This window comes from Amblyomma americanum, chromosome 3 (assembly GCF_052857255.1).
Source record: "Amblyomma americanum isolate KBUSLIRL-KWMA chromosome 3, ASM5285725v1, whole genome shotgun sequence".
Taxonomy (NCBI): domain Eukaryota; kingdom Metazoa; phylum Arthropoda; class Arachnida; order Ixodida; family Ixodidae; genus Amblyomma; species Amblyomma americanum.
The window spans coordinates 104,041,835-104,060,699 of NC_135499.1; the positions used below are offsets into that span (position 1 = coordinate 104,041,835).

The 18,865-nt window shown below is 46.5% G+C and overlaps 1 protein-coding gene across 1 annotated transcript in view; it reads left to right on the forward strand.

Moving 5' to 3' along the window:
- The window catches only part of LOC144123200 (neural cell adhesion molecule 2-like), a 253,850-nt gene that overhangs the window by 161,235 nt on the left and 73,750 nt on the right, over positions 1 to 18,865 (forward strand). Inside the window, exon 4 of the mRNA XM_077656072.1 lies at positions 1,237 to 1,347. Coding sequence (XP_077512198.1) covers positions 1,237 to 1,347 — 111 coding nt within the window. The remainder of the gene's footprint in view (positions 1 to 1,236; positions 1,348 to 18,865) is intronic.

Below are 18,865 nucleotides of genomic sequence, written 5' to 3' on the forward strand. Positions count from 1 at the left end.
GAATAACTGTATCAGTGATCAAGAGTAGAGCAGGAGCCTTCTACGATTCCTGCACGAAAACAGCTTACATGATTTCCCTTAATTAGTGTGCAGCGAACCCGAACTATGCCTCTATGGCACGTGTGCGAAATTAAAGAAAGAATAGTGTAGCGCACGCGGCAGCATCTGAGACACCGCGAGAAGGTTGCGCGATTTTGGGAAATAACCAGACGATATATCACCTCTCGGGGATATGTCCGGCTTCACAACACACATTTATCGCGCTGTTTTAAAATAAATTGCCTTCGAAATGACGTTGCATACTTTTTCTCAGTATTCTTCAAATCACTGGCCAATTGTTAACGAATGGGTGCCCCCATGAGTAGACTGTGAGTTGTTGAGAAAGTTTTGTTCGCGTGTGTTTCTATGGGACACGCTCCCGCCTGGTACCGCCAAACTGGGTTGACGCACGCACGCTCGTATCGCGGTGTTTTAAAAATGCTTCGCCTTCTAAACGGCATTTCAGACTTTCACAATGTGTTCCAGGGTGTACTGGGCTCTCCTTCAGGAAGGGATGTCATCATAGGTGAACTTTGATATCATAAAACTGTTTTGAAAACTTTTCTGGACATCTATTCCGATGGAGCTCTTTTTTCCTCTGGACGCGAATCTTGCCACAGGTGGCGCCAACAGTGAATGCACCTGCCGGCTGCACGGTTCTTATAGCTAAGAATTAGTGACGCATAAAGTGAGTAATTGGGGAAGTATGTGAAAACAATCAATGTCGCTCATTTGAAGGGATTTTATTATCACCTGCTTCGTATCTCTTGTGATCCAAAACGCCTTCCTATTCTTCAATGAGCAATGCAACTGCTCCGTATAAAGAGCACGAAAAGTACTTCTTTATCCAAGTTCCATGACACGTGTTAACGACGCCATGCGGGACCATCAGTCTCGGCTTTCTGGATAACGATATCGGTTTTTATCTTACGTTTGTTGTCGACTTTTCAGTACATGTGCGACTTTATCAACAGAAGACAATGCGATCTAATGATGTTGACTCTAAATTTTCCTATATTTTGGAGGAGCCCCTAAAAATACTTTATACCAGTGTCGACTATGCAGCTGTTCCCAACAATGTCGCTCGCACTTCCGCAGTTCCCGAGCGACCTTACCATTTCCTGCTCTACAGTATCGGTTCTCCGTGCCCAGCCTCTTTCCCGCAAACTCAACTCCCTTCTCTCCCTGATTCCGCAGTGCCACCGGAGCTGCCCGTGATCGTGGACGAATCGGGACGCAGTCTTCACGGCACCGTGGGGCCCTACGACGAAGGCTCCCGCCTGAGCCTCCTCTGCCGGGTCAAAGGAGGTGAGACGGCGTCGCCGGTGCTCAGCGTTGCGTCTCGAGCGCCCCTAATGGAGGCGACACGTTAATGACCACGCAGCCACCTTCTTCCGAGGTCTCGAGGAGCAGCGCCCGCTCGTCGAGCCGGTTGCCGGCATCTTTACCGCAACCGCATCGCGAGCCTCCTTTCACGCGTGCTGTTTTCGCGTCTCTAGGGTGCCTCCAAACGAGCGCCGGGGCAGCGAAACGAGGCTACTGGCGTGGCTTCTCTCGGACGACTGTAAGCGGCCCGGATGAGTTGTTGCGGCGGCAGGAGGGAACGAGAGAACAGGGCGTTGGAGCAGAGCACGCATTTTCCTCGTCTCCGCGGTCTCCAGCGCAAGCGCGAGTGATACATAGCTAGAGAGAGAGAGAGAGTGAGAAAAGAAGTCATGAGGAGGAGCAAGAGAAAAGGGGGCTTGTCGTGGTTTTGTGCGCTCTAAATGCCATCCTTAGGAAAGGGCGCGGTTTAGAATTAGGCGAAAAGTCGCACACGCTGCTCCGGGGCACAGCGGCAGGGCTGGGATGGCTCTCAGGCGCAATCAATCTGGACCTTGCTACGCGGAATACAGTGCTTACAGTGTGCAGGTTTTGTTTGCGTGAAGTCACTAGCTAAAATTGTCTCTCGCTCTTCGAAACGACTTTTGTCTTCGTAGTCTGTCGTATCTTTTTCGTAAATTTTCGATCTCGTCGAAGCTGAGTTACTAATGTTTGCAGAATCTTTTTGGGACCGAAGATTTCCATTTCAAATCTTTTGTGTTGGTGTTGGTGACTGGACCAAAACATGCATCTCTCACCCTATACGAGTCTGGATCAAATATGCCGTTTAGGTTTTTGTTTTCGTGTGGGTAAAGCAATTTTTTTAATCCACCTGCACCTACCGTCATTCCAAACAAAAAGCATTTTGCATTAACTGTGTGGTTTGCTTACATAATAGGCTAGCACTACAGAAATATTTTAATTGATTTTTTTAGTTCTGCACTGTCTTTTTTCTTTTTTACTACGCTACACTAGGTGTGAAAACATGACGGGCCGCGCCAGCAACCTTCTTACAAGCCTTAGAGTCTTAGATTAAAATAGGCACTTTGCGCTTTCGTATCCAAGCAGCGGCAGTGCGAATCTGGAGTTCAACCTGCGCGACCTCTCTGTGAAATAGTTTACAGTTCTCGTTACCATGCTTCTAACTTTAAGAGCCGTGTGCAAAGGCATAATCACGAACTCAGAAGTTCTCAGTCAAGTTTTAATTCTCGTCCTCAGCAAACACTCTATTTCCTAAAGATTGTGTGCAGAAACAGACACAATAAACAGTTTCACTCGTACTTTGTGTTCTCGCGTTTCCTGGCAAATGACTATAACATACAAAGCACCCTTGATAAATGTAAAGTTGTCTGGGAAGTGTGTAACTAATATACAAATTCGATAAGGACCGCGATACTTTTAAACATGAAAAGCATGAAAAACGAAGAAAACAATATTCAACTTTTCTTTCTCGCGCGACATGATGAAATATTGCGCAGGCGCCGGGAGAAAGAATGTGCAGAAATGTAGCCGCCGCAATCAAAATACAGCAAAGGCATAACATTAACCGGTGCATGTTTTTTTTTATAATGCGGCGACGCAACGATAGCTGAAGCTTATTCCCCTGCCTTCCTGGGATGACAGCGCTGTTGCCGATGTCGCCAGCTTCACATCACCAGATGTAGAGCATTCTTGGAAGCACCCATTTTCCTACCAGACAGCCCCCCATGGCTCCGCCCTAACCAACATTCTTTTGTGTTAGCGGGCAAGAGCGGGGGTAATTGTTATAACACGCACTGGTTACACCAATGACAACTCTCTTTTTAGCTTAAGAAACATTTCTTAGGCTGTTCCTATTGTAAAGAAGGTGACCAAGGGCTGTTTTCTATAACATGTCCATTTTAAAGCAGCCTTTTCGAGTCCGTCTGCTCCTCTGTGTTTGGTTATTCAGATATACCCGCGGCTTTCAAGCGTCTGTTGCAAGCGACCCGGCCACTGGGTGGTTGGCGACCGGACCTTACCGGTGGCTGACATTGACTGCTATTTTCAGCCACTTATGAGGCACATCGCACTGCTCTGTCAACAGGAGGCGACCGGACGTTCCCATTGGCTGCCATTTGCTGCGATATGCCGACAACGGTGTGGTCCGGTCGCCATTTACCCAGTGGCTGGGTAGTTTTCAACAGACGCTTGAAAGCCGCGGGCATATCCACGTGATGAATGACATAGGACCAGATGGACGTGAAATGACCATTTTAAACTATGCAGATTAAAGAACGCAGCCCCAGGAGTATTATTTTGACTCTATCTACTTTATTTGGTCTTGACGTGAATAGTGATGAAATAATCAATAACAGGCACAGCCGGCCTGTCGTACCGTCGCCACTACACACGTGTTTGCTGGCGCATCCGTCCCGGCTGAGCCACATCGACCACGCTGCGGCAATTGGTTGCTGAGACAACACCCGGTTTCTTTGCGGAGGCTGAATTAGCGTTCATAAAGCTCGACAGGTGTGTCCAACGCATCGTTACGCTTCATCATACAACTGCGTCAGCGCCCGTCACTGTTACATGGGCGTGGCACCGGTTTGTGCAAAAAAGTGGCATCATGGACGCGTTTCTGCCAGGCGTAGCGTGGCATCGTTCCTGATGGCCTACTTGGAGGAGCGACCAGGGGCCGAAGGCCAAGTGAATAGAAAAAGAAATTTATCGCAAGAAAATAGCACCCCTAAAAGTTTACACGAAGTTCCGTTTTCATGATTATGAAGTAAGTTGCAAGTGCATTGCCGCCGAACAAAACTCTTGTTGTTCACGAAAAAAAATAAGAAGAAGACAGATTTGATATACCTAGGCTAACCGTCATCATCATCATTATAAAAAGCCGCAAAACGTCCGCAGCCAGGGCGAAGGTCTTTGTTAATGTACTCCAACAGAAACGGTTCAATGCCTGAACAAAGTTGCGTTGCCTGTAACAATCGAAGCGTCACCGTGAGGAAACTGAACGCGTGAAATTCACTCTAAAATGTCCTAAATGTCAAGGCATTGCAGCTAACGCAACTCCAAGACAGCTCCCTCACCAGCCTGAAAGTTAAAAGAGACTCGAGCTTTCCTCCGGAATAAGCACTCACTCGAGCAACCGGGCGAAGCCACCCGCTCGGACGAGCACGTCCAACCGCCGATTCCCGCCACGGTGAATATGCGGCGCTACGAATATGGCGATTCCCTCCTTCATTTCCGGCCCGCAAGGAATCCCCCTCTCCCGTCCCATCCGCCTTCCGGCGCCCCCTCACGCCCACTGTCGCTCCTTCTACTTCGCACAATATGCGTAGTGGACGGGCGCCGAGAATAGGACATAACAAGAGGACAGCTGCGAGCGCCTCACGAAGCCCCAGACGGCAAACTTTCCCAAACCGTTAATGGAGGGATAATCTGGTGGCCGCACTTTTTGCTATAACAATGTAGCCGTTTCCCTTGACGTCCTAATGGATTGTCTTCCACTCCGATTGAACGCTAATACGGCGGTAGGCGGGCTTTGTCAAAGAATCCCCACAGCGAAAAGTATGGACGCCCTCGTCTGTGCCTGGAACGAAACCATAACTCCGCGAGCGAAGGATTTGGTGCCTATGTGGGTTATATTTTTCATTCCCCATAACGGCCGCGTGAATCGAGTGCTGAATTTAATGCCCGTTCGAAATTCTATTTAAAAATCCAAATCGGCTCATTTGGCGAGCTCTAAAACATTCATTAATGATGCCCGTATTGTACCGGCATGTTTTGAGCTTGGCTTAGTCGCGCGATTCTCGGCTCCCGTCAGCTGTGGCTGGAAAATGTGACATTTATTTCATCTTCAAGTGCTACACAGGTGCAGTTTCGTGGAAATGGAAGCAGATTCATTACTTTTTTCATATTCCTCACGCGAGTATGTCCAGCGAAACACAGTTTACTAATGCCTTAAAAAAGCCCTCAGGTGGGTCTGTTAGGCTTCGTTATCCATTTAACAATACAGGAATTTCTCACACGGAGGAGCGCTGTGCTTCTTTAATGGAATAGGATTACTTTAGCTGGCTCTTATTAATGAGCATTAAGCTGGATTGCTAACGCAACCTATTCCACATGCTGCGCATTTGAAGTCAGCATGGCAGAATAAGGGACAGATGCTGCAAAGTCCTCTCTGACCATTTTATATTAAGAGGCTACATATCTGACGAGCCCTCTGTTCCTATTATAATTACACGCTATTTTATTGCGGCCAGGTAAGGAATCAACGTTACTAAATATAGCATTAACTGTCATAACAAGGGAGTAATAAGTGTTTCGTTTATAGTGGTGCATAAGAGAACTTCTCAGTAAAAATTAAGGTACAATTACCAATTTCATTCCTCTGCAAGGTCCTGGAGGCCAAAGACTGTACGGAAAATGTTATTTCCAAATAGAAGCTTCTCATCTTTCTCACCTCCATCTGCCGCTGCATTCAACATCGTGGGCTGAAAACAACAGAAATATTTATTATGAGTCCTGATTTGCTAAGTGTTTACGCAGCCTTTCTTTGAATAAAAATTGTAAGGGACGCTTAAGCTCCGCATTAAGAGCATGACGCGAAAACTTTAGCGGGTTAATGCCCATATATGCGGAATCGGTCATTCTCTATTTGACATTCATACATACCTGAGAGTCGTCATACCACGTCTGGCACAGGGGTGCAGCGTTTAAGCAATGCGCCACTGCCCCGCGATGACAGGCGCAGCCATCCTTGGGCGACTCGGGTTGCTCTTCGCGGGCAACCTCTAGTTACCAATCGTTAATTTAACTGCCACGTGCCATGGTGCGTAGTTTAGGCACAATTCATTGCGCAAGTCGGAATGACGCCTTAAGGTTACGTGACCTAGGTGGCCCGTCTGCCTCCTAAGTTGCTCATCTGGGGATTTTAAGGGCGTGAGCTCTTATCACGTTTCCAGATTTCGTAAGGTCTCCTACCACCCTGAGATTAAAGCGCCATCTGTGGCTGCAACTAGAAAACAGCGCATCTCGCATTAAGACTTGTAGCGCGATCTATAATAGCATTGTAGAAACAACCACCTGCCGCGTGCCAATTATGACGTCATGGTCCAATATCGGGCATAGAGGTGAAACCACGTGAGCATGACGTCAGGGGACGAAACGGTGGCATAGTTTCGGTTTCTCCAATCTATGATGGCGGCCATTAAAATTGCTTGTGCCCTCTCATCCCTTCCTTCCTTTCCTTCCTCAACAAAACATGTCCTAAATCAGGTAGGAAAACTGCCGTAACGGGACCGCTATACATGTATACACTGCTACTACTGCTGTTGCTGACAGGAAGAAAGAAAAAGAAAGTGCACGGGCCTGCCATCTGGCTCAAGCCGAGCCACGCTCGCTGCCATGTGCTGAAAGTAGAAGAGTTAAAGGATTGGAGAGCCAGGACAGAAAGACAAGGCGCGCGCTAATATGCTTTAGCGATGACGTAGATGTAGAACATCCGCCTCGCGTGCAAGAGGACCGGGGTTCAAATCCTGGTGCCGCGCAATTCTCCACCGGGTTAAAACAAAAAAATCCGCGTGTCGATGGAATTGCATAACCAGGCCTGGAGTGCGGCCTGATCTCGGTGACCAGAACCGACAACGCACTCTCTCACCAGAGCAAGATTTGGCCACCCTGGTGTAGTACTTGGCCACAACCTTCTATGATCAAACCAATTAACCCTCGGCCCTCAGTCCCCAGCGGCTGCAGAGCAACTGACCACGGCGGTGGTCAGACCTGTGACGCAGCGGAGGGTGCTAAGAATCTCTGGCTCTGGACAGGCCCCCATTGGAATCTGAACCTGGCAACGTTTAACGCTATAACTTTAGCTAGTGAGGCTAGCCTAGCAGTGCTGTTTGAGGAACTAGCGGGAATTAAATGGGATGTGATAGGGCTTAGCGAAGTTAGGAGGACAGGTGAGGCGTATACAGTACTAAAGGACGGACACATACTGTGCTATCGCGGGTTAGAGGATAGACGAGAACTAGGTCTGGGATTCCTCATTAATAAGGATATAGCTGGCAACGTAGAGGAGCTCTACAGTATTAACGAGAGGGTAGCAGCTATAGTAATTAGGCTGAACAGGAGGTGCAAGCTGAAAGTGGTGCAGGCCTACGCACCCACATCCAGCCATGATGACCAGACCGTTGAAAGTTTTTATGAGGACGTAGAATCGGCAATGAATAAAGTAAAATTGCAGTAAACTGTACTGATGGGCGATTTCAATGCGAAGGTGGGCAAGAAGCATGCTGACGACCACGCGGTAGGTGACTATGGGATAGGCTCTAGAAATAGAGGGGAAGGTATTAGTCGAATTCGCGGATAGAAATAATTTACGGATCATGAATACCGTCTTCCGCAAACGAGAAAACAGGAAATGGACCTGGAAGAGCCCCAATGGTGAGATTACAAATGAAATCGACTTCATACTATGCGCTAAACCTGGCATCATTCAGGATGTGGCCGTCCTCGGAAAGGTGCGTTGTAGCGACCACAGAATGGTAAGGTCTAGAATTAGCTTAGACTTGAAGAGGGAACGGAAGAAGCTAGTGAAGAAGAAGACCATTAACGAGTTAGTCGTAAGAGGGAAAGCACATGAGTTTAGGATAGCGCTGCAAAACCGATATTCGGCTTTAACTGAGGAAGATGATCTTGATGTTCATTCAATGCACGGTAATCTGACATCAATAATTACGGAGTGCGCAGTAGAAGTAGGCAGTAAGACAGTTCGAAAGGATACCGGGAAGCTATCTCAGGTAACGAAAGATCTGATTAAGAAGCACCAAAACATGAGGGCATCTAACCCTACCGATAGAATAGAACTAACGGAGATATCAAAGTTAATAAATAAGCGCAAGGTAGCCGACATAAGAAAGTTTCATATGGAGAGAATCGAGCATGCTATAAATAACGGAGGTAGCCTAAAAACAGTGAAGAGAAAACTAGGCATAGGTAAAAACCAGATGTATGCATTAAGAGACAAACAGGGCAATGTCATTAACAATATGGATAAGATAGTTAACGTAGCCGAAGAGTTCTACACAGACCTGTACAGTAGCCAATGTAATCAGAGTGCTAATGAGAAAGACAGCAGTGCACAGCAATGCGTCATCCCGCCAGTAACGAAAGATGAAGTAAAGAAAGCCTTAGAAGCAATGAAAAGGGGAAAAGCAGCTGGGGAAGGTCGGGTAACAGCAGATCTGTTGAAGGATGGAGGGGACATCGTGCTTGAAAAACTAGCCACCCTGTATACGCAATGCCTTATGACCTCGACTGTACCAGAAGCTTGGAAGAATGCAAACATTATCTTAATTCATAAGAAGGGAGACGCCAAGGACTTGAAAAATTACAGGCCGATCAGCTTACTATCCGTTGCCTACAAAGTATTTACTAAGGTAATCGCTAATAGAGTCAGGGCAACGTTTGACTTTATTCAACCATATGATCAGGCAGGCTTTCGTAAAGCATATTCCACAATAGATCATATTCACACTATGAATCAGGTGATAGAGAAATGCGCAGAATATAACCAACCTCTATATATAGCTTTCATTGATTACGAGAAAGCATTCGACTCAGTGGAAACCTCAGCAGTCATACAGGCATTGCGTAATCAGGGGGTAGAAGAGCCTTATGTCCAAATACTGGAAGATATATATAGCAACTTCACAGCTACTATAGTCCTCCATAAAGTCAGCAATAAAATTCCAATAAGGAAGGGCGTCAGGCAAGGAGACACGATCTCGCCAATGCTGTTCACCGCATGTTTACAGGAGGTATTTCGAGGCCTGAATTGGGAACAGTTGGGAATAAGAATAAATGGAGAATACCTAAATAATCTGCGATTTGCTGATGACATTGCCTTGCTGAGTCACTCAGGAGGTGAACTGGAAATCATGATCAATGAGTTAGACAGGCAGAGCAGATCGATGGGTCTAAAAATTAACATGCAGAAAACCAAGGTAATGTTCAACAGCCTAGCAAGGGAACAACAGTTTACAATTGGCAGCGAGAGCCTAGAAATAGTGACGGAATACGTCTACTTAGGGCAGGTAGTGACAGCTGATCCGGATCACGAGAGGGAGATAACTAGAAGGATAAGAATGGGGTGGAGCGCATGTGGCAAATTCTCGCAGATCATGAGTGGCAGTTTACCAATTTCCCTCAAGAGGAAAGTGTACAACAGCATAATCTTACCGGTACTCACCTACGGGGCAGAAACGTGGAGGCTAACGAAAAGAGTTCAGCTTAAGTTAAGGACAACGCAGCGAGCCATGGAAAGAAAAATGATAGGTGTAACGTTAAGAGATCGGAAGTGGGCAGAGTGGGTGAGGGAACAGACACGGGTTAATGACATCCTAATCGAAATCAAGAGAAAGAAATGGGCTTGGGCAGGGCATGTAATGCGAAGGCAAGATAACCGCTGGTCCTTAAGGGTAACGGAGTGGATTCCAAGAGAAAGTAAGCGTAGCAGGGGGCGGCAGAAAGTTAGGTGGGCGGATGAGATTAAGAAGTTTGCAGGCAAAGGGTGGATGCAGCTGGCAAAGGATAGGGTTAATTGGAAATACATGGGAGAGGCCTTTGCCCTGCAGTGGGTGTAGTAAGGCTGATGATGATGATGATGATGAATATGCCCCGGGCCGATTCCAGAGGCAGTGCAATACCGGGCCGAACCGTGCCAGAGTGGTCCAAGCCGAGCACTCTGCCGTATTCCAAAAATAGGTTTAATATCTTGGCTCCAAGGACCCGCAGCGGTATCAGGTATCAGGTATCAGGTATCAGGTATTATGCTCCTCCTCCTCCTCCGTCGTATGCATGTATGCATTCGTTCCGCTATGTATACTGCAACAACTGGCACCCATCCGGGGACAGTTTTATACCGAATTTGGTAGGCAAAAAAACCCCTATGGGTTGTGGTATAGAAATAAAACCACAATAAAATAATAGGTAAACATTGTATACATGCAATTACTCATTGAAGCGTTACCGTATCGCACCGCAAGCCGAATTCTAGGCCCAACTTGCACCGCAAACGAATAATTGGTTTTGGGGGGAAAGGAAATGGCGCAGTATCTGTCTCATATATCGTTGGACACCTGAACCGCGCCGTAAGGGAATGGATAAAGGAGGGAGTTAAAGCAGAAAGGAAGGAAGAGGTGCCGTAGTGGAGGGCTCCGGAATAATTTCGACCACCTGGGGATCTTTAACGTGCACTGACATCGCACAGCACACACGCGCCTTAGCGTTTTGCCTCCATAAAAACGCAGCCGCCGCGGTCGGGTTCGAACCCGGGAACTCCGGATCAGTAGTCGAGCAAACGAAGCAAATTCCGTTTGGGACGTATCTTTAGAGGATGCAACTCGACATTGGGTAGACGTGCATCGTAATTTCTCTGGTAGATGGCGGTACACGGCGATCTTTCCGGTAGGCGGCGTGCGTGAATGCGTAGCCGAGCGTAGCCGAGCGTAGATAGATAGATAGATAGATAGATAGATAGATAGATAGATAGATAGATAGATAGATAGACAGACAGACAGACAGACAGACAGACAGACAGACAGACAGACAGACAGACAGACAGACAGACAGACAGACAGACAGACAGACAGACAGACAGACAGACAGACAGACAGACAGACAGACAGACAGACAGACAGACAGACAGACAGACAGACAGACAGACAGACAGACAGACAGACAGACAGACAGACAGACAGACAGACAGACAGACAGACAGACAGACAGACAGACAGACAGACAGACAGACAGACAGACAGACAGACAGACAGACAGACAGACAGACAGACGGACAGATGGACGGAGGGAAAGGCAGGCATGTTAACCAGAAAGGCTTCCGGTTGGCTACCCTTCACTGGGGAAGGGAATAAGGGGATTGAAAAGGGAAGAGTGAAGGAAGGGGTCGTTCGTAAAAAAAACAAAACGGTGCCTTGTAAGTCTTGATGGCAGTCGACTGTTGTGGCCACGGACCTAGGATCTTGTCTCATGTGAAAGGGCGAGGATCAATTGCGAAAGAGAATGAGTTAGGAAAATACGCAAAAAATGTGCTCTCAAGTCTTCTATCCGCAGAAAAACGGAAATCAGAGCTGATTAGCTTATCATTACTAATTAAACCTAATTTTCTCTCGTTATTCAATAACCTTGATTTCTGACACTTCTGAGCTACTTTTGAAGCTATTGTATTTTTACGTCGTGATCAACACTGTAGCGCCTTCACACCCACCGTGGGCCTTAGGGCAGTGCTTCCGGACCTTTCTGGTAATCGGCGGTACTTCCATGCATAAGCAGGCTGTTCGAAGGAGGGTGACGGCGAGGTAAAGAAAAACCGATTTGTGTAAGTATTTACAACGGCAGAGTATATATAATAGTATTTACAATAGTGCGGCACAGGTGCGGACAGCATTATTGCACCTTGAGAAGGACCTGGCCCGTTGATGGCTTTCGAAGACAGGCACTCAGCGTCTCTCTCTGCGCTTCTGTCCTCCCTGTTATGGTCTCCACTCTCCCTTTTCGACCTGCGGGAGGTTTATTATTATTTGCGGGCCACTTCTGACACAACCATCATGCAGCAGCTATACAGTTTCCAATATTGTCACGTAGTGCTGACGGCAGTCCGGCGTGCAGGAAGACAACGAAAAGGTTTCCAAACGAAACTATCTATAAGGCTGACTTGCGCCCACAAAGAACAGAATGACTCGGCGGCGGCATAGCAACAAGCGTGCTTGGCGGTCGTCGAAGAGAATGCGCCCCGCTCTCGGCCGTGCTCAAATTAAAGCTGATAGCGAACTTGACATACGGCGCGCAGAGGTAGTACAACAGTCTGGAACAAGGTAACATCGGCTCCGTCTGCATGCGATCAGTCGAGATAAATCTGGTCACATCTTACATCACTGAACTCTTACATCGCAGACAAAGCAATAAAGCCACGTGTCGGCACCTTTGATGAATATCAAACTAACAGCACAAAGACTCGCGGCAATATTTCCAAGAGGAAAAACTGGCGCCTCGATCTACGCGATGTTCTTGAAGAGCACTTCATCCAAGGCGGGAATACAGAAAATACGAGGTTTCGTATTTGGCTTGGCTTGTGTTGTTCCAAAAACTTGTGTTCTGCGTCTCAGTCAGCAGCGTCGCGGTTCTGTCCTGTGCGCGCAGATGGAATTAATTTCAGAGAGCGCTTTGCACCGCTTCAATAAATTTAACACAGGGATGAGGCCGGTATGGAAACTTTCACAGCATTTCTTCGAGGTTTGCAGCGAGAAGAGTCTTATTGTTACGGCTAAACTCACGTTTCATGCTCAACAATAGGGCAGACAATTTCGCAACCTTATCTCCACGAGATTCCTGCTCGTCTTCTTAGTGGATGAAGTGCAGGGCTGCCTCCTTTCCCTCTCTTCCCTCTATGTCCCTCCAGGCACTATTGAGAAACTCTAGGACATCAGCCGCATCCACAGCTGCCGCGGGACGTTCGCCGGGAGGAAGACTCCAGGGCACTGCCAGATTTCATAAGCCAGTTTCACGGCAGTTCATGCCCGCCGAGGAAAGTCTGGGCGTTGTTGACCGCTCGTAAGAGGAAGATGAGTTGCATTCCGCTTCTTAGCCTTGTTGCTGGCTGCAGTAGGCGGACAGCTGCATGAACTCTCATTGAAACATTCCCTGGCATAACAGCGCCCAGCATAACTTATACACCAACACCGATCTGTGACGTAAGCATTGTCCGTAGCACGGCTGTCCCCGGGTGGGGGCATAGCTAGGGATGCGGCCACTTAGGAAATGCATGTAATCAAAAGTTGTCAAAGCAATTTTCTGATTTCACAGTGCACCTGTGAGGTCGTTTATTTGTTAACAAACGCCGAGTGTATTCTAGAAAACAATGTGAAAGCGTGGAAGGTGATTACAAAGCCGATGAACTTTTAAAGCACCCTAATGCGTGCATGTCGGTGGAGGGAGGTGAGGCGTGGTACGGGGTGGAACAGCAACCTATCAAAATAAATGTAAACAACTCTTCCTGACATAATATTCCCATTTCACGGTGCACCCTTGAAGGCGGTCGTACGTTAAGTGCTTGGACAATGTATCTTAACATCTGCACCGTCATTTTGGAGCTCATTTCTTTTCAGAACATCACTCTAAATGTGTAAGGTCATCCTCCGCCATACCGCCAGTACCGTCTAAGCACTCAGTCAGCCGGGGGTTCCTCCAAAGCGAGCAAACTTCTGTTGTAGTCGGGCGTGCTAGCACGCGCGCTACAGATGGTCGCATACGCAGTCGTTGAAAATACGCAGCTCGGCACAGAAGGCAGTTCTCAAACAGCATGATATGCGAACGGCGCACCGTAGCAGACGATGGCGCTGCCTGTACCAGCGGCCTCCGCGAGCTACCCTATGCTTGTAAACACGACGTTGGTCTGTACTTGGCTTTTCTTAAGTTTGCCGATGTTATTACAAATGGTATTTTGCTTTCTCTAATGTCATGTGGGATTCGGCAAAACACCAAGAGGGACTATTTCTGTCATTGTGCCTCGATTGTCTATGTAATATGTCGCATTCTTGAAGTTATAGTTTGCAACTTTTTGAATGCGTTCAGGTAAACGTTTTTCAGGTTTTGCTGGCGTGTGTGTTTACGTCAGTTCGCTTGCCACGATTCGTGAAATAATTATGTCAAATTTATCCACAGAACGCCGCCCTAAGTTGGCAAGATGAATTTCCTTTCCGTCAAGTTAGTCTTAGGCACGCATTCCTTCTTGAACCTTCTAGAGGTCTTCTACAAGCCACGGTAGTCATATGCCTACGCTCACTTTTTACATATGACGAGTCCAGCTTGTCATGCCTTTAATGGCACTCTGTGCTTGTTTTAAAGCGAGAGGGATTTGTACATCGCCACTTTTTTTTTAGCTTCGCCAACAGATGTGTTTTGTCGACCAAATAAGGGTTGGTCTCTTGAAAAAAGAATTATGACGTTTTTTGTGCTTTGGATAAAGCGCATTGCAATTAACTGAAAAAAATATTGTCCATCTACTACGGGTGTTTAATATAATATGGTCCGTGGGGGGTTAAACAGTAAAAAAACTTGGCAGAGAAGTGTCATATGCTGCCTGGTTTTGTTTTTTTTTGCGGGAGGCTCACTTTATTGTTTCGCTAATGATATTGTGGCGGTTGCAGTCACTTAGAGTAATGGATTAGGACAATATTTGCATGCCTAAAAAATCTCGTAATAGGCCACGTATCACTACGGCAATATTAAGCAATTAACATTGAATAATGGGCGGCATATCATACCTTTCAACCTTTCCACTGAAATTTCTATCCGCCAGCCGTCTATTAAACATATCCGAGATTATTCAAAGGCTGACTTCGCGAGCATTAACGCCCATCTCGAACATTTTCTTTGCGCTTTTGGAATTTCCAGACATGCCAAATCGGGGAATGAAAACTGGTGTCTTTTTTTAAAAAAACTTTTATCTCTTGTAGACGCTTACGTCCCGCTTATCCGCATTCGAGGGGGCGCCGGTAAACCATGGTATTCAAATGCGCTGAGGAAACTGTCTCGAAAGAAGAAACGCTTTTTACGCAATGCCAAGAAATCAGGATGCGCTGTGAGGAGGCAGAACTACGTCGATTACCTACGCGAATACATACAGCTATTAAGGTCTTCCAAAAAAACATTTACTGTCACGACCTCATGAACGTAATACAGGTGAACCCGAAAAATTTTGTATTCTACTCATGACCAATAAAAACGGTTCCTACAATATTTCTTTGAAGGCGCAAGACAGCTGCGATGTTAGAGATTTCGAGCGCTATGACTTAGTCAATATGTATTTCACCCCTGTTTTCACCCATGAGCCCGCAGAAAGCAGCAGCTTCGCTCTGCCTAACCTTAATTATGCACCTATGGCACCTATTGTCATCACATCGCAGGAAATCTCAAATCTCATTGACAACCTGAAACCATCCACTTCCCCTGGTTCAGACATTCCCGTCAAGATCCTCCAATTAACAAAATACCTTGCAAGCCAAATCCTGCAACTGATTTTCGCTCAATCTCTTGAAACTAGCGGACTTCAGGAGGACTGGAAGGTAAACAGATGTGACAATTTTCAAACCTGGAGATCGCAGCGACCCCTCCAATTTCCGAGCGAATTCGTTGACATGTATCTCGTGAAACTCTTCGAGCATATATTATACTCTCATATTGCATCGCACCTCGATCAGAATTCATTTTTCTTTCCCAATCAGCATGGCTTCAGGGCAAGCTTTTCGTGCGAAACACAACTCTTCGCGCTCCCTACTGATCTTCACTTAAATATAGACCCTTCATTTCAAACCGATATCACTTACTTAGATTTTGCCAAAGCCTTCGATCACGTCCACTACCAACGTCTGATGTCCAAACTCTCCCGTCTTCCACTCGACCCTCTTACTTTATCCTGGATCCACTGCTTCTTAACTAACCGCCAACAGTTCACAGTCATCGCCGGTCATATATCCCAAACTACTATAGTAACCTCCGGAGTCACCCAAGAATCGGTGCTTGCTCCGTTACTGTTTTTAATATTTATCGACGACCTACCTTCTGGTATCTCATCAACCATCCATCTATTCGTGGACGATTACGTCATCTATCACCGCATCAGCAATAGCAGTGATCAGACAATATTACAGGAGTATCTCAGCAGAATCCAGAAGTGGTGCTGCGACTGGCTAATGCAGCTCAATGTTTCAAAATTTAGATTCATCCACATTTCATGCAAACGCTCCAGTATTTATTTTCCATACACCCTGAACTCAATAGCCTTGTCTCAAACTAATTCATACAGATACCTCGGCATTGAGATAACGACCAGTCTAACATGGACAGATGACATAACGAAATTATGCGCAAGTGCATCCAGGTCACTTGGATTTATCAGAAAATCACTTGCCATGTCTCCTCCAGCCCTCAGATAACTAGCGTATGAAACATATATTCGCAGCAAACTAGAATACACCTCAACAATACGGTGCCCTCACCAGGCCTACCTGACTGACTCACTCGAGGCCATCCAGAACCGGCAGCACGTTTCATCACCTCGCACTCGGAACCTAGGCTCAGTGTTAATGTACTGAAATCATCTCTCGGTCTCAAATCATTAGCGCTTCGCCGAAAAATTTCAATTCTCTGCCTCTTCCACAAACTGTACTTTAACTTTCCAGCACTTTGGGAAAACCTTCTGCGCACTCTGGTACCATCATCTCGCCGCTTATATAATTCCTTTAGCATACAGCGCTTGCACTGCTCCACTAATGCATTGAACAAATCGCTTCTTCTTTGTGCGACTGAATTCTGGAATAACCTGCCCGAAAACATTGTCGTTAAGACTAATCCTTCCAACTTTAAGTAGCTATACGCATCGACCATTTCAAGGAGCAATAAAACTTTCCTGTACCCTGTATCAGCAACGATGCACTGCAAAACGATCAAACACTTTATTGGACACGTTGTATTACTGTAGTGTGTATTTCTGTATGCTTCTTTTGCAGCGATAGCTACACTACGCGAACAACTTCGTGAGGTCAGCGTGGCTGCGCGCTGAGCCGTGGCCCCACCGCTCCCCCAGCTGTGCGCATGCGCTGAGTGATGTCATAGCCCGCAGCTGGTGTGCGCACCGCGCGCCTCGCCGCTGCGCCGACGGCGGAACAGACGCCACCCGCCTCGTCAGTTGTGCGCATGCGCGCATTGACGTCAGAGCACACAGCTGGTGTGCCTACATTAGGCTACAGTGTAGCAGTGTGGCAGTGTGGCCCACACTGTGGCAGCTGCCGGCGGCGCGGCGTGCCGGCGAAACCGAGCGGGGAGGGGGGAGGACTGTAGAGGGAGAGAGAGTGAATCCACGTCCAGGGACAAAGATGAAGAAGGAACGCCTCGCGAAACGCAGCTGCGAAAGACAAACTTAGAAATTCGACGGAGCGAGTTCCACTCGGCTAGCTGTAGCTATAGCTCCACTCCTGGTTTAACCAGAGCTAAACCACAGCCATTTTTTCACATTTTCTTTGAGTGACTATATTATTTTGTTACTCTTTTACTTTTCCTAGTTTTCTCTCATTTCTTTGCCTTTTCATATCTATGGCCGTCGGACACTTCTATCCCCCCCCCCCCCCGTTATGTAATGTCCCTACCGGACCCTTAAGGGTTAATAAATGATGATGACTATAGCCGTGTGTCTTCACACATTTCACCCTGTTTGTCTTCAGCTCCATGGGATATCCAAGAAAATGTTAAATATAAACCTTCTCAATAATACTTTTTAGGTCATCGCTTTTTCCAATGGAGGTGACGAAAACCTCTATTCACCAATTTTCGCCTTCATACCTTTAGAAATTACTGACTGGTTTTTATATTATTATTATTTACATAATTATAGTGTTAACTCCTTTTCATAGCTAGCAATAGTTAATGAAATCTAAGAAGGCTTAGGGGAATGATTTCCTCAATTTTTTAAACACTCTTGTTCGGACTCAAAAATCAGCAATATAATTTTTTACGTGAAAGATAATTCTTCAGGTATTTGAAGAACAAACAAGCATAAGACGCTGGTCGGATCCCAGCTCATGACCTCCGCATGCTGCATACGGTGGTCTACCAACTGAGTTATGGCGGTGGCTGCAAGACGCACATAGTGCGATTACACGCACACTGACGCTCCTGTCATTGCTGTCCTATTCCGCTATCTTCCTTTCTTCTCCTTTTTTTTCGCCAGAGACATGCGAGTAGCAGGTCTATCTACGCTTGTCTCTGAAAATTTAGTACTCTAGAATTAACACCATTGCAAATACTATACTTTTTGTATTCTCTGTTGCTTTCCTATAGATATTTACTCTGCGATTCAGAGTCTATAGACAAAAGTCACCTAAAAGTGTATGACTCTAAATTTGTATATATCTAATTTTTCAAGAGACTTTATTAACAAACGTCAATGAACAGTCTATTGACAGCCTAAAGAAGTTTTTGTAAATGCATGCCACGAAATCATATTCAGTCTTATCTATCCACCTAAGCACTTGAATTGGCGCGTGAATTCCTTCCAGTGCTTCTTTTAATCCGCATTAAAAGTAGTTAACTGCGATCCCACATGCTAAAATAATGCTTCCTTTTTTCATACCACCGGCACTCCCAAAGACTCCCTACGATTGAAAAAGCACAGAAAAGCGAAAGAATAAACTGCCAAAAAAATCCCTAAAACCCGAGTCTCAAAACCCGCACGTGTAATGGAGGAGCACTTATCCAGCGCCTGCAAGTAGCGAGATTAGCCTTTTTCTACCTCCTGCGCACAGGTCCGACGGGGTAGAATTTGTAGTCGGACGAGGTAGAATTGAAAGCAACCAGAAAGGAAGACACACGGAGGCCTGTAACATCAAAAGGGATGATGGCTGTCGCGTGCACCTAGAACTTT